This window comes from Ostrea edulis, chromosome 4 (assembly GCF_947568905.1).
Source record: "Ostrea edulis chromosome 4, xbOstEdul1.1, whole genome shotgun sequence".
NCBI lineage: Eukaryota > Metazoa > Mollusca > Bivalvia > Ostreida > Ostreidae > Ostrea > Ostrea edulis.
Genome location: NC_079167.1, coordinates 44,497,270 through 44,513,123, shown reverse-complemented (window position 1 = coordinate 44,513,123; position 15,854 = coordinate 44,497,270). Strand labels below are relative to the sequence as shown.

At 34.1% G+C, this 15,854-nt stretch overlaps 1 protein-coding gene across 1 annotated transcript; it reads left to right on the top strand.

Annotated features, from left to right (window-relative positions):
• The first annotated feature begins 201 nt into the window (after positions 1-201).
• LOC125669016 (uncharacterized) lies at positions 202-15,652 on the top strand. Its single transcript, XM_056161379.1, has 4 exons — positions 202-923; positions 8,443-8,567; positions 10,025-10,169; positions 15,480-15,652. Exons 1-4 carry the CDS (start codon positions 671-673, stop codon positions 15,650-15,652), a joined length of 696 nt encoding a protein of 231 aa, XP_056017354.1. The 5' UTR covers positions 202-670.
• Positions 15,653-15,854: the final 202 nt, after the last annotated feature.

Here is a 15,854-nt window from a genome sequence, read left to right as displayed (position 1 = left end):
GAGGATGGCATCCAATAGTCTTAAAAAGACCGTCATCTAAGGGAAGGAAAACCCCAACAGAAAAACCACCTCAACGAGGTTGAGCGTAGGGCTAATCACCCGACCTCATAAAAAGAAGTTGATTACGGAAACTATGAACAAGTCAATCATGGCCCTATTCTCCACGAGGAGAGAAGGAATTAAGAAGTAAGAAAGATGTCATTAGTGGATGTACTGTCATCTGTTTTGTAGAAATTTACTCCGTATGAAAGATGCTATTCATGTAGATTGACAGGAAACAGACTGGGATATTTATCATGTAGCATTGTACATGTGTGTAAGAATTTATGTACGAGATCCATTCCACATCTACCGAGCAACAAACGCAGAGAATATAAAGGAGAAAAAGTGTACTCATTTCCTACTTCATTTTTTTGTTTACAATATAATGCAACACAGAAGAATGTGTAGATCTATTGACTTTAGTAGAGATTTACGGACTCCTGTTTACTCGGCTGATATTTATGACATTAATTTAGGTCCTCGCGGGAAATTCACCCCAAAATCCCCAGAGATAGCGAACAACAGGGAAGTGCTCCTATGAACAAACTGAATTCTGTGAAATAAGATGTATTCCATTTTATTTTTGTTTATCAGCCTCGGTATTAGTAAGTAGACTTTGAATTCTTTAATGAAAATTAATAAAATTCTTGTCACCGGACCCTCTAAATCACAGTTTATCGGAGACGGCGTTATTTGTAATCTAGGTGATTGTCAGGGATGGGTCGTGTCTGAGAACAAGATGAACTGGCATGACGCCGTGGGATTCTGTCAAGTGAGAAATGGTACCCTCATCCAACACCCCACCGCTGAACTGTCAGACAATGTCACAGATTACTGGACGGCCAAACAACAGAGGATGTCACCATGGATTCACAGTATAGGTAAAGACTGTCAGTAATGTTAAAGCTAGGCTGTCACAGTGTAGGTAAAGGCTGTCAGTAATGTTAAAGCTAGGCTGCCACAGTATAGGTAAAGGTTGTCAGTAATGTTAAAGCTAGGCTGTCACACTATAGATAAAGGCTGTCAGTAATATTAAAGCTAGGCTGTCACAATATAGGTAAAGGTTGTCAGTAATATTAAAGCTAGGCTGTCACACTATAGGTAAAGGCTGTCAGTAATGTTAAAGCTAGGCTGTCACACTATAGGTAAAGGCTGTCAGTAATGTTAAAGCTAGGCTGTCACAGTATAGGTAAAGGCTGTCAGTAATGTTAAAGCTAGGCTGTGTCACAGTATAGGTAAAGACTGTCAGTAATGTTAAAGCTAGGCTGTCACAGTATAGGTAAATGCTGTCAGTAATGTTAAAGCTAGGCTGTGTCACAGTATAGGTAAAGGCTGTCAGTAATGTTAAAGCTAGGCTGTGTCACAGTATAGGTAAAGGCTGTCAGTAATGTTAAAGCTAGGCTGTCACAGTGTAGGTAAAGGTTGTCAGTAATATTAAAGCTAGGCTTTCACACTATAGGTAAAGGTTGTCAGTAATGTTAAAGCTAGGCTTTCACAGTATAGGTAAAGGCTGTCAGTAATGTTAAAGCTAGGCTGTCACACTATAGGTAAAGGCTGTCAGTAATGTTAAAGCTAGGCTGTCACAGTATAGGTAAAGGCTGTCAGTAATGTTAAAGCTAGGCTGTCACAGTATTGGTAAATGCTGTCAGTAATGTTAAAGCTAGGCTGTGTCACAGTATAGGTAAAGGCTGTCAGTAATGTTAAAGCTAGGCTGTCACAGTATAGGTAAAGGCTGTCAGTAATGTTAAAGCTAGGCTGTCACAGTATAGGTAAAGACTGTCAGTAATGTTAAAGTTAGGCTGTGTCACAGTATAGGTAAAGGCTGTCAGTAATGTTAAAGCTAGACTGTCACAGTATAGGTAAAAGCTGTCAGTAATGTTAAAGCTAGACTGTGTCACAGTATAGGTAAAGACTGTCAGTAATGTTAAAGTTAGGTTGTCACAGTATAGGTAAATGCTGTCAGTAATGTTAAAGCTAGGCTGTCACAGTGTAGGTAAAGGCTGTCAGTAATGTTAAAGTTAGGCTGTGTCACAGTACAGGTAAAGACTGTCAGTAATGTTAAAGCTAGGCTGTCACAGTATAGGTAAAGACTGTCAGTAATGTTAAAGTTAGGCTGTGTCACAGTATAGGTAAAGGCTGTCAGTAATGTTAAAGCTAGGCTGTGTCACTGTATAGGTAAAAGCTGTCAGTAATGTTAAAGCTAGGCTGTGACAGTATAGGTAAAGGTTGTCATTAATGTTAAAGCTAGACTGTCACAGTATAGGTAAAGGCTGTCAGTAATGTTAAAGTTAGGCTGTGTCACAGTATAGGTAAAGACTGTCAGTAATGTTAAAGTTAGGTTGTCACAGTATAGGTAAATGCTGTCAGTAATGTTAAAGCTAGGCTGTCACAGTGTAGGTAAAGGCTGTCAGTAATGTTAAAGTTAGGCTGTGTCACAGTACAGGTAAAGACTGTCAGTAATGTTAAAGTTAGGCTGTGTCACAGTATAGGTAAAGGCTGTCAGTAATGTTAAAGTTAGGCTGTGTCACAGTATAGGTAAAGACTGTCAGTAATGTTAAAGTTAGGCTGTCACAGTATAGGTAAAGGCTGTCAGTAATGTTAAAGCTAGTCTGTCACAGTATAGGTAAAGGCTGTCAGTAATGTTAAAGCTAGACTGTCACAGTATAGGTAAAGGCTGTCAGTAATGTTAAAGTTAGGCTGTGTCACAGTATAGGTAAAGACTGTCAGTAATGTTAAAGTTAGGTTGTCACAGTATAGGTAAAGGCTGTCAGTAATGTTAAAGCTAGTCTGTTACAGTATAGGTAAAGGCTGTCAGTAATGTTAAAGCTAGGCTGTCAGACTATAGATAAAGGCTGTCAGTAATGTTAAAGCTAGGCTGTCACAATATAGGTAAAGGTTGTCAGTAATGTTAAAGCTAGGCTGTCACACTGTAGGTAAAGTCTGTCAGTTATGTTAAAGCTAGGCTGTCACACTATTGGTAAAGGCTGTCAGTAATGTTAAAGCTAGGCTGTGTCACAGTATAGGTAAAGGCTGTCAGTAATGTTAAAGCTAGGCTGTGTCACTGTATAGGTAAAGGCTGTCAGTAATGTTAAATCTAGGTTGTGTCAATGTGTTTCATTTCTCAATAAAACAACCGACCTTCCAACCTGACATAAAAAAAAACTATATATCACAAAATATAGATATAAAAAATAAATGTCTTTAATTTGTATTCAACCTGATATAAAAAAAAAACCCCACCTACATATTACAAAATATTGATTTGTATTGCGAGAGATAAACAAAAACAATGGAACAATGGAAGCATAAAAATATCCTTAACAAAATGTAACAAACAAACAAACAACTAGTAGCATAAGAAAAATTTAACCAATCAAAAAATTTGAATAAATGCATGTAAATAGAAATGCAAAAACTAATAAAAACTTGAGCAGAGCACCATCGTCGAAGCCGTGTATGATGACTATTGGGGGTCAGGCTTGGACAAAGCAGGCACTCTACACACCACACAGAGGAAATGGCCAGGGAAAAACACTCTCGGCAAAATATTCATGGACCTAATCAAGAACAGAAAGATCGGCCGTAATCTAAGCACCCAAACACCAAGTGCCCCGGCTTCTCAGCGTGGTAAAAAATCGTAACTGGATGTAAGAGTTATCTCTCTTTGTATCTGACATACTAGAAATGAAAAATTTGTCAATTCGTTCAATTAACTGCAGAGGTTTAAACACTTATGAAAAAAGGGTTAAACTATTTACATGGTTAAATGATATAAACGCTGATATAATCTTTATTCAAGAGACACATTTCATAGAAAAAAATGAACATATTTACAACTCAAGATGGCATGGAAAAAGTATTCATAGTTTTTCAGATTCTCAATATAGCAGAGGAGTATCAATACTGTTTAGAAAACAATTACCTGTTGAAATTTTAAATGTACATAGATCGAATGATGGTAGGAGACTTCTTGTTAATCTAAAATTTGAAGAAAATGTTTTCACTTTTGTTAATATTTATGCACCAAATCAGATAAAAGAAAGAAATGCTTTTTTAAAAAGAATTTCAACATGGTGTAATCAATATACAATTAACAAAGAAAATTTTGTCATAGGAGGGGATTTTAATTGTGAGTTAGACAATGAAAATAGTGCAGATAAGAGTTTATATACACTCAAACAGTTTATTAATAGTTTTGAATTAAGTGATGTATGGAGATCACTGTATAATAAAGAAGGTTTTACATGGTGCAATGGTGACAATATACCAACCTCTAGAATCGACTACATTTTCATATCTTCTAACCTATGTTTTATACCAAATAATGTAACTGTGAGGAGAGTTCCTGGCTCTCACTCAAATGGTATTAGAATGTCTGATCACATGTGTTTAAAACTTACATTAGATATATCAGGTAACATACGTGGGCCAGGGTATTGGAAATTTAATACATCTCTACTTGAAAATAAAGAATTTATAAATTCGATGAACTCATTTTTGGAAAACTTTCAAGATAGTGATGATGACTCACATACACATTGGGAAAAATTAAAAACCTCAATTAAAACATTTTGTATAAACTTTTCTAAACGAATCAGAAAATCATATAATCTAAAAATTAAAGAAGCTGAAAATGAACTAAATGAAATTGAAATATTACACTCTAGTGAAATTGATATGAACAGAAAACGTTTCTTAGAGGAATCTTTATCAAACCTCATAAATGAGAAATCAAAGGGAGCGCAAATAAGATCAAGGGCAAATTGGGTAGAAAAGGGTGAAAAAAATACTTCATACTTTTTAAGATTGGAGAATCAAAGGCAAACATGCAATACTATTAAACAGCTAAGAAATGAAGATGATACTTTAACTACTGATAACGATGAAATATTACGCAAAATGAGTGTTTTTTATGAAAATCTTTATAAATCTTACGATATTGAAGAAAATAAGATAGAAGAATATTTTTCCAATGCAAGTGTTGAAAATATCCTGAATGAAAATGATAGACAAATACTTGAACTATTCCCAACATTACAAGAGTTTTCAGATGCACTTTCTGCAATGAAAAATAATAAAAGCCCTGGTCTTGATGGACTACCAAGTGAGTTTTATAAAATGTTTTGGCCTAAACTTAAAAAACATTTCTTTTCTACCATTCAAAAATCTTTTGATGATAATAAATTACCACTTTCTCAGAGATTGTCAGTTTTATCCATTATATACAAAAAAGGAGATAAAAATTTGCTAGAAAATTACAGACCAATTAGTTTAACTAACACTGACTACAAAATCATCGCATTTACTTTTGCAAGACGATTACAAAAAGTAATTAATAATTTAATATCAAATGACCAGTCTGCATATATTAAAGGTAGATTTATAGGATTAAACGCAAGAATAATAGCTGATATCTTTGAATATTGTGAAAATTGTAATGAGGACGGAATATTATTATTTCTTGATTTTCAAAAAGCTTTTGATTCAGTGGAATGGAATTTTATGTTTAAAGCACTTAAATCCTTTAATTTCGGTATTAATTTCTTAAAGTGGCTGAACATTTTATATACAGAGCCTTTATTCAGAATGAAAAATGATGGGTGGATATCAAAAACCTGTAAAATGTCCCGGGGCATCCGTCAGGGGTGTCCCATTTCTGCTATAATATTTTTGTTTGTTACTGAAATTCTTGCAATTCAGATTAGAAAAAGCAATAGCATCAAAGGTATTAACATGGTTAATAATGACAAAGATAATGAAATTAGAATTGTCCAACATGCAGATGACTGTACACTCCCTTTAAAAGATGAAGTCTCAATGAATAATGCTCTAGATATCATAAATAAATTTAGTTCCGTTTCGGGAATGATTCTTAACACATCCAAATCGGAAAGTATCTTAATGGGAAACCTAAAACATAATTATACGGATAATATTTGTGGAATAAATATAAATTCCTCTTGTGTAAAAACTTTAGGAATCTACATCGGTCATGATAAAACACTTTGTTATAAAAATAATATTTTGAATTGTATAAAAGACATGGAAAAACTTTTTGAGGCTTGGAAAACAAGAAACCTCACTCTTTTTGGAAAAACTTGCGTGATCAACACGTTAGCTCTATCTAAGATTTTATATAGAATCTCTGTTCTCTCTTTACCATGCAATGAAGAAATAAAAACAATAAATAGACTTATATTTAAGTTCCTATGGAATAAAACAGATCGTATAAAACGAAATACTTTAATACGTAGCATTAATGAAGGAGGTATTGGTGTGATAGACGTTGAGTCAAAATTAATGTCAATAAAAGCATCTTGGGTTGAAAAATTACTAAATTCAAAGGGAAAATTAAAGTCATATGTAGAATCCTTATGTCTGAAAAATAATATTTACTTTAAATATATTCTAATTACCAATGAAACAGATTTGAAAAATTATGGCTTAATCAAAAACTTTCCAATTTTCTATCAACAAATTTTTATATGTTACAATAAATGTAAACAGAGACAAATGCATTTATCAGCTACAGAATTCTTACAACAACCAATATGGAATAATAAATTATTCACATATAAAGGTAAGACACTATATTTCCCTGATTGGATTAAAAGTAATCTGCTCTATGTCAAAGATATATGTGACTCAAGTGGTCTAAAACCTGTTAAATGGTTTCTTGATAATTTAAAATACAAAAGTAATTGGATTTGCCAATATAAGATTTTATATTCAGTCTTTAGAGAATTTATAAAAAAATATGATCTTTCAATTGTTCCATTTATCACAAACTCTTCAATAATCCCTCGCTTTCAGTACGGTAACAAACTATTAAACTTAAGCAAAGGTATTTCAAAATTTTTTTACAAAATTTTATGCAGTAAAAAATCACGTACACCTATTTATCAGTCATTCTATGAAAGAGAATTTCATATTCAGTGTAAATCATCATGGGTAAAAATATATAGACATAAAATTGCAAATATTTTTGATAAAAAGGTTGCAGAGTTCAACTATAAACTTCTGAACAACTTGCTCAGCAATAATTTATTCTTAAGTAAATGCTGCCAAGATATAAGCAGTAAATGCAACTCATGTCCAAATGAAACAGAAAATTGTAAACGTTTAATATTTGATTGTTCAAATGTCAAAGATATTTGGAATTTGATAAGTTCCTCATTAAAATTTGAAATTAGCTGGAAACATATTGTTATTGGCTTCTATCAGGAAACAAATGACAAAATATCAGTTCTTAATATTTTAATTTCTTTCATTGCTTATCGTATATACAAATTCAAAATGTTATGTAGACTCAAGAGCAAAAATGAAACACAAGAAAGAGTTAAACAACATATAAAATATGAATTGCTAACATATCATAAAGTACTTAAGAAATGTAACACTCATAACTCGAATTATATAGACATTATATTAGGAATTTCGGATAAACTTTAATAAAATTAAATCAATGTGTGAGACATTATCAGTATTGTAACATACTTTTAATTAATGTACATATATTTCTTACTATTCATATGTCTGTATTTATTTGTAATCGATATGTTCACGTACAACATGTATTTAATTATGTAAATGTAGTTTTACGTATGATATAAATCCACCTCTACTGGGAGAAAATGGTCTCCCGGCTAGGCTGCCCTAGGGTCATCTCTGGACTCTAGTTTGTGTGTGTGTGGACCCTGAGGCAGCATGAGTGGTATTATGTTTTAAGAAAATTCCTAGCTTTATTATATTTAACATTATGGCATTGTTACATTGATCATCATACAATATGAATACTGTATAACCTATATATTTAAATGTCAACTATGACAATATTACTCTGACATGCAATGAAATTCATGTATTCAATGAATGTACATCTAAATCAGTTAATATGTACCCTGCGTGGTACTTTAGTAAAAACTTTGTTATATATTGAGGGAGTTTAGTCAGGGCCCCATCCCTGGCAGCTGCCCTATTATATTAGTTAGTTATTTTAAAATTGTTATAGAGTAGGCTCTGGGAAATAAATGAATAATATATAAAAAAAAAAAAAAAAAAAAAAAATATCCTTAACAAAACGTAACAAACAAACAAACAACTAGTAGCATAAGAAAAATTTAACCAATCAAAAAATTTGAATAAATGCATGTAAATAGAAATGCAAAAACTAATAAAAACTTGTCATCGAAAGTAAATCCAAATAAACCTTGAAAAATTAAGTTCTGATTTTAGATTTAAATCAAAGTAGTGCAGCTACAAGCCGTACTCAGAATAACTCGTAGCATGTTTGTTTGGTGTATCATTTGATTGTTGGTAAATCAGTATATAGATCTGATATAATTAATCTGGTTGTGTGTATTTGCGATATTTGATTTTGTTGTTGTGTTTCTTGTGGAGGCTGTTTTAATGAGACCGTGATCCAGCCATTGTTGAATAGTCCTGTCACGTGCCGGTCCCCGTCCGTGGTTCACTGTCAGCAGCGATGTTCCGGATTCCCGTTCTTTGGACTTCAGGTATACAATACATGAATATCACTTCTGGTTGGAATCATGCAAAACGAATATACGGATTTCTGTGTAAGAAAAATGACTCCGCCTATCATGTGTCATCTACAAGACTAGCCCCTCCCTTCCACTCCACCCCCAAATAATGGTGTTTTTGACTGGATTTTGCTTTTAAAAAATGCTCATTTTTATTTACAACCTGAATTCCAATATCATTGCAGGATCCGGGTTAGAATAGGTCCTCAGTACCCCTTGTTTGTCGTAAGAGGTGACTAAATGGGGCGGTCCTTCGGATGAGACCGCAAAAACCGAGATCCCGTGTCACAGTAGGTGTGCCACGACCCCCCCCCCCCTGCTCAAAGGCTATAAGCCCCGAGCATATGCCTAAATTTTGCAGGCCCTTTACCGGTAATGGTGACGGCTCTTGGACATATGAGTGAAAAATTCTCGAGGGGGACGTTAGACAATATACAACCAACCCACCTTTGATCTTGAGAACCAGTGGGGACCATCTACCGGTACTCTTAAGTGCGCTTCAGTGTACAAAGTTTAATGTCTGTTTGCCCAATTTGACGGGAAAGCCGATGGATGTTCTGATTGGCTCTGGTGAAAACGTACACCTGTGCAGGCGAATCCGCACTTACTTATATATCTTTATGTTCACGAACCTCAGGGTCCACGCAGACGAATGATGATAAATTAAGGACGTTATTGAAAGAAAATGTGTTTGTCTGAGTTCCTTACTTGAAATAAAACAAACAAACGAAACGAAAACAACTCTTTATCAGGATTAATTGAATCGGGGTCATTCCGCGTGTCACATTCAACTTGCCTAATAGTCACGCAAGGAAGAGTCCAAACAGGTCTATTCTAAATCAATTTTTATTTCATTTAATTTTGTGTTAGTGAAAATTTTTATTTCAACTCTGATTTGAAGTTACTTCTATGGTCCCTGCATCTTTAAGCCTCGCTTTGAATTCAGAAGGTTATGGGGAGTACACACAAACGATGATCTAGATTAGGTATAGAAATCAATCGGCAAAAAAAACAAAAACAAACCATTTCCCGGGCAAGCCGAAAAGACCCGAGTAGTTGCGATTGGGTTCACGGGAACCTGAAGTATGGACACGATACCCCCTCCCTTGTGATTTTTTCTCTCGCGGCGATATGTATTTTGATTTATGTAATCGGTTTTGCAAACTTTAGAAATTGACCTTCTATCTTAAAACTTTGAATAAAATACAGAAGTTTTTATAATCCATGAATTGAGTAATACGATTTGTTTCGTTTCGTTGTACTTGTATTTCGTTTCGGTAGGTTTTATTTCGTTCTGTTTCTTTTCGATTTCGTTTGGCATTTTGCAGACACGCCTGTTTTCCGAGAACTTTGAAGTTGAAAATTAACCTCTAAATTCCTAAGATCCGATTCATTTTTCATCCAGCATATACTAAATGAGATTGGCCTATATTCCTCAGGATTCAAGGTGTGTGTGCCTAAATGAGTTCCCCATCACGACAAACGCCATTGATTCCAGTCTATGCAGTATGTCTTGCAGTGAATCACCTAATGTCGTTCTCAGGGACTGCGGCGGCCCCAAAACGTACAATATTTATAAACCAGGTGAGGTTCTTCATAAATCGCCAAAATTACCAATCTAATCGGGAACTTTTTTATATGGCTGAGAAAATTAAGAGTTCAGATCTGCGGTACAAGAAGAAAATCAAGGATTGATCAAATAATCAACTATATTAATTTGGGAGCTTTGGACACGTTAATGCTATTAGCTGATTAGTTAAGGAAGGATATTACTCGCAAAGAAAAAAAGTTTTGCTATGTACGAACGATATAGTCAGTGCGACATAATTTACATACGGCATGCTGAGTGTTGTTACAACTCGGAGCTCCTCGCGTAACGGAATCATTCGAGGATCGCCGATTGACGATATTACCTAAGCATAAGTACTACGCAACTAGTAGCCGAGTCGAACGGACTGACGACATTTCTATAAGAATATAAAGTATTATTGTACATAATTCACGAAGAATTTGAAGTTTCAATGAGAGGTTTATTTTAAAGAACCAATGAGCATTGATAATGGATGAGTGGACAATATATTTCTCATCTTTGCAGTGTTCTGTACATTTTATTTTAAGTATGCACATTATGAAGAAAAGAATGTCAGATTGTTGGTGTGTGCGATGTCTTAAGGAGGTACTCTACATCGTCATAATGGTTGACTTTCTTTTAAAACTTGGATGAAAATATAAATATCAGCAATATTTGTCTATTCATTTAAAAAATTCTCGCATAGCTCAGTAACTCAGTAGGTTAGCACGTTGACTGCTGAACTGTAGATCGCGTGTTCGAGTCCAGCAGGGGTTTTAAATTTTTCTCGTATTGCTTTCAACTAAAACTGTAATTTTTGATTAAATAAAGTAATTATGAAAGTTTTTAATTTTAAAATATTTTTGTACATATCCTCCACCTTTCATCGATATCAAATTTCACTGGTGTAGCATACCTCCTTAATTGGCAATGAAATTGCAATAAAGATGTGCATTAGGAAGACGGAGAAAACTGAACTTTATAATAGAATAGTAACTTAGAATAGATTAGAATATTTATTCGACCAATTTGAGCCCACAGATAAGCATTAGAATGCACATTGACAAAGTCCAATATCACAGAAGCACATGGCAAAGGAAAATAAAGACAATTACACTGCATGATGAACAGAGAGCTAGCCATCACATCTATCAATACATAAAAAACACACAAAACACATATTCATGTGATACAGGCATGGTACTATATTGTATATGTATGTTGTTTTCTTGTATTGAAAATTACAATTAAATATTGGCATAATAAAACAGCAAACCCAGGATCTTCATTTGACATAATCCATGTAAACAGATCAGTATTGTTAAGCAGTACTAGGTTTGGAAAGGGTTTTAATATCTTATTAAAAAATTCTCCTCTAGGATTATTATATAATGTACATTCCAGTAGAAAATGTAATTCATCCTCTAATTGCAATATCCAAATTAAGTTTTCCCGCAAAAATTACGTCACAGTTTTAAAATAGGTAGTGAAAAAAATCTGTCATTCGGAGCTCGAACCTTGAATACTTTATGAAAAGATAAAGATAACTCGAACATGAGTTTGAATTTTTTGTTGTTGAGAAATCGAAGCCAGGCTTGGATACAGGAGGAAACTTTTAATAGATTTCTTACTACGATGCTCGTACATGTATTGTTTACGCATTTTTCAATCATTTTGTATATAGCCTACAATCTACTCCGCGATATGGAAGTCACTTATATTGAACTATCTGTTATATTGAAGTAAACAAATCTCCAAGACTCTGCGTTATCAATGTACCTATAAATATTATTTCAATCCCAAATTGAAACCCAGAGATCTATAACAGCAATACGCAGACAGTCTACTCCACTTATATTGATGTTGCTTATATTGAACTATCTGTTATATTGAAGTAAATATAAATCCCCAATAACTTAATTTTATAGTTCAACATCGGTTATATATTGAACTTTGGATATAATGAACAATATATCCGGAGTAGACTGTATTTCATATATTTTTGTAAACTTTGATCATGTATCTTTTGCATAGAACATCACCAATACACACATTTATCCCCAGCACTGAAATACGGGTTATTTAAAATTTCTCAACAACAGAACTCTTTCCCAAAGAAGTTCTTGATTGAAAAACACAGCAATTTTTAATTGGGACTGATTCACGATTTTCCCCAAAATTTTCTTTTTCACTGTTAATGATCAAAATCTACTGCCTAATGTGTTTAAAAGATTTCATATAAAAATTAAGGTTATACATTATCACAGAAGCTCATTTTAGAGAGTTTATCATTTGTTTTGTAAACAAAGATTGCGGTATGTTATTGTTTACGAAATTTTCAAAAGAAATGTATATCGATCTAAGTTTATTATATCTTTCACATTTCAAACATTTTTGGGGTAAAATGAGTCATCTAAGCGTTAAAATTTGTGACTAGGCAAAATTAAGATGCTTTATTTTACAAAATCAATATTTCACTTGCATGTTTGTATACATATAAAGACTTGAGTCTTTGTTTACATAACACAGATTCAAGGCTAAAATATCGCTTTTATTCTTGCATTCAGAAGGTCAAAATTTTGGCTGTCAACATTAAATGAGTTATATCTTTAATGTTTAACATAAAAACTATCAAAAATCGTGAACATAGTCCCTTTAATACGTGTCACATGTATTTAATTAATTGAGTGGGTAACACAAAATGATTACAAAGGTCATTCATTAAATATTGCAACCTATGGCTTACCATTAAATATATGTAGAATTTCATTTCTTTCCTTTTCACGGTCTGTTAGTTCCATTCATTCCTTCTGACCTGTGGATAACCGCACGCATTTTGCATTAGTATTCATAAAGTTCTTGCATTTCAAAGACGGCATAGTCACTGCACTGAGGGATTTTTAGCTCAAAGATGGCCCCTCAGGCGAAAATGAAAATGAGCCTATATGAGAAACTGTATTGCTAGGAAAATCTTTAAAAGACATATACAAGGAGATGCTTGCTGTAATTTCACACAGTACAGGTTGTAGGTGGATGAAGAAATTCAAACACAGAGAAACAAGTCTGGAAAATCGAACACGCACAGGACGACCAAAATGTGTAATGATCCAGAGAAACATTGATGTTGTGGATACATGATAACAGAGAATGCAAGATACACAGTAAAAGACATTGCCAGGGCCCTCCATATATCAACGGGAACTGTACCTAACGTTTTAACTAAAGAACTCAATCTGAGGAAAGTTTCAGCCAGGTGGGTGCCTCATTTGCTAACTGAAGAACAAAAGAAAACAAGAATTCAAATGGCGAAAGAATTACTTAAATCGTTTAAAAACTGTGACAAAAGAAAACTATCTAGTATCATAACAGGTGATGATACCTGGATTTATTATTTTGAGCCTCAAAGAAAGGTGGATAATAGAATGTGGCTTCAAAGAGGCAGAAGAAGACCAATAATTGCAAGGAAATGTCAAAGTTCCAAAAAGGTTTTGTACAGTATTTTCTTTGATTCTAGAGGTGCAATTGTTCAAATTCCTACACCTAAAGGAAGGACTGTTAATGATTTGTTTTATAAGTACAGGGTATTGAAGAGAGGGAAACAAGTTTTCTGTAAATGACGCCCAAAGACTTTATCTGTTGCATGACAACGCTGCCGCTCACAAACACAGAGATGTAAAGGAGTTTCTGAGGAGAGAAAGAGTTGTAGAGTTACAACACCCGCCATATTCGCCGGACCTGAGTCCTTACGACTTTTTTCTCTTTCCTAAACTAAGGAAAATACTAACTGGAAGACTCTATAACTCTAGTGCTGTCCATCAGTGTTTTTTAAGGTACCTACAGAATAAGTATGCTGACACCTTCCGGTCTTGGATAAAAATACTTGAAACGTGTGTAAAAGTAAAAGGGAATATTTTGAAGGATTATTGAAATAAATCATTTGATAAAGAAGCTGTGTTTTATTTTATTTAACCAATTGCATTATAGTTTGAATGGTCCTCGTATTGTCCTGTCTGCTATCTCAAGATATTGTTCCACTAATTGCGTTTCTGTGAAGGGAATTTACAATTCGTTTTCACTAATTGCCTTGAATAATGACATGCATTTTGAACTAGTTGATTGATGGATGATATACACATTTTTACCCCAAAATAAAAAGAAATAATGTAAAAGTATGGCCTGAGGTGGATTCGAACCATGATGGTGATATAACTTCCTCAGATACAGTAACTTCCAGAACTGAGGCTATAATCATAAACGAAGTTTTCAACAAAAAAAAAAAAAGATAAATAAATAAAAAATAGGTTCCTTAATTTATTGCATTTTTTATGAATTTCGATCTCAAGGCATTGGTGTCCCAAAAAAATCGATTGTAAATCGTTTACAGCCTATCAAAATATCATTTAAGCACAGACCTTAGGGAGGACTTCAAGGCTAAAATTCACGCCGAAAGGCGTGCTAAAATAGGGGAAAACAGTTTAGGTCAACTTTGAAGGTTAATTTCAGCATTGCAAATAATAAATTTTAGGTTTGAATCCAGAATTTTATGAAAGTAACAGTGCACACAGGATTAATGTAATTTTGACCTCGAGTTATAAAATTCATAATTTTTTTTGCAATAAATTCGTAACATTAATTTGTCCTATTTCATGGCACTAATTATGATCCAGTAAAACTCAAATCTGTGTCCTCTATCCTTGTGAAAATTATAATACATGTAGTTTGACGGTTAAAACTTTGCCTTACAAGAATGATAAAGAGCGTATCAATGAAATTATGTAATTTGTGCTAAGTTTGAAACAAATTTTTTTTTTTTTTTTTTTTTTTTTACAATTAAGCACGGTTGGTTTAAAAATAAACCGATGTTATCTCTTGCGTACGATTTTTAGTGCTGTTGTACGTACAACTTATTATCTCGTCCGTGTACGACTTAGCTATTTAGTACATACGACTTTAATAGTAATTTCGTAAGCACAACTTAGCATGCAATCTCTATACCCAGAGTTATCGTTCCCGCTACGCTCCACTGTTGTAGCGAAATACGCCCTCTGCATGTGAGTGATTGCTTAGAATACTGTACGTACGACATGTCGTGGGTAGCTAGGACTTGGTATGTCATATGTACGGCTTAGAGTCTCATATTACGACTTATCTAAGTCGTACGAACGACTTACTTATATCGTGCACGTGTATATTGCATGTACATATGGTTCAGTTATTTTGTCCGGACGACTTAGTACGTACGACATAGAAGAAAAAACCCCCAAAAGGCCCTAATACGCTTCTGTAATTAATGCACCTTTCCACAGTAGTTCTTTATTTTTCAGGAGATCTTGCCCTTCATAATGAGGGAACTGACAACAAAACATGCTTGGCTATTGCATGTGGGAACGATGACGTTCAACCTCTGAGTTGCTCTGGAACACCAAACATTCGATGTCGGTGTACTGGTATTGGTAAGCTAACTCGCTTCATAAAGTATGCCGGCGTGAAACGGTGATGACCTGATCAAGATATAGGGCTCACGGCGGGTGTGACCGGTCAACAGGGGATGCTTACTCCTCCTAGGCACCTGATCCCACCTCTGGTGTGTCCAGGGGTCCGTGTTTGCTCAACTCTTCATTTTGTATTCCTTACAAGAATTATGAGATTGATAACTATTTCTTATCTTCACCTTTTGATTTCGGGGTTTGATTTTGAGA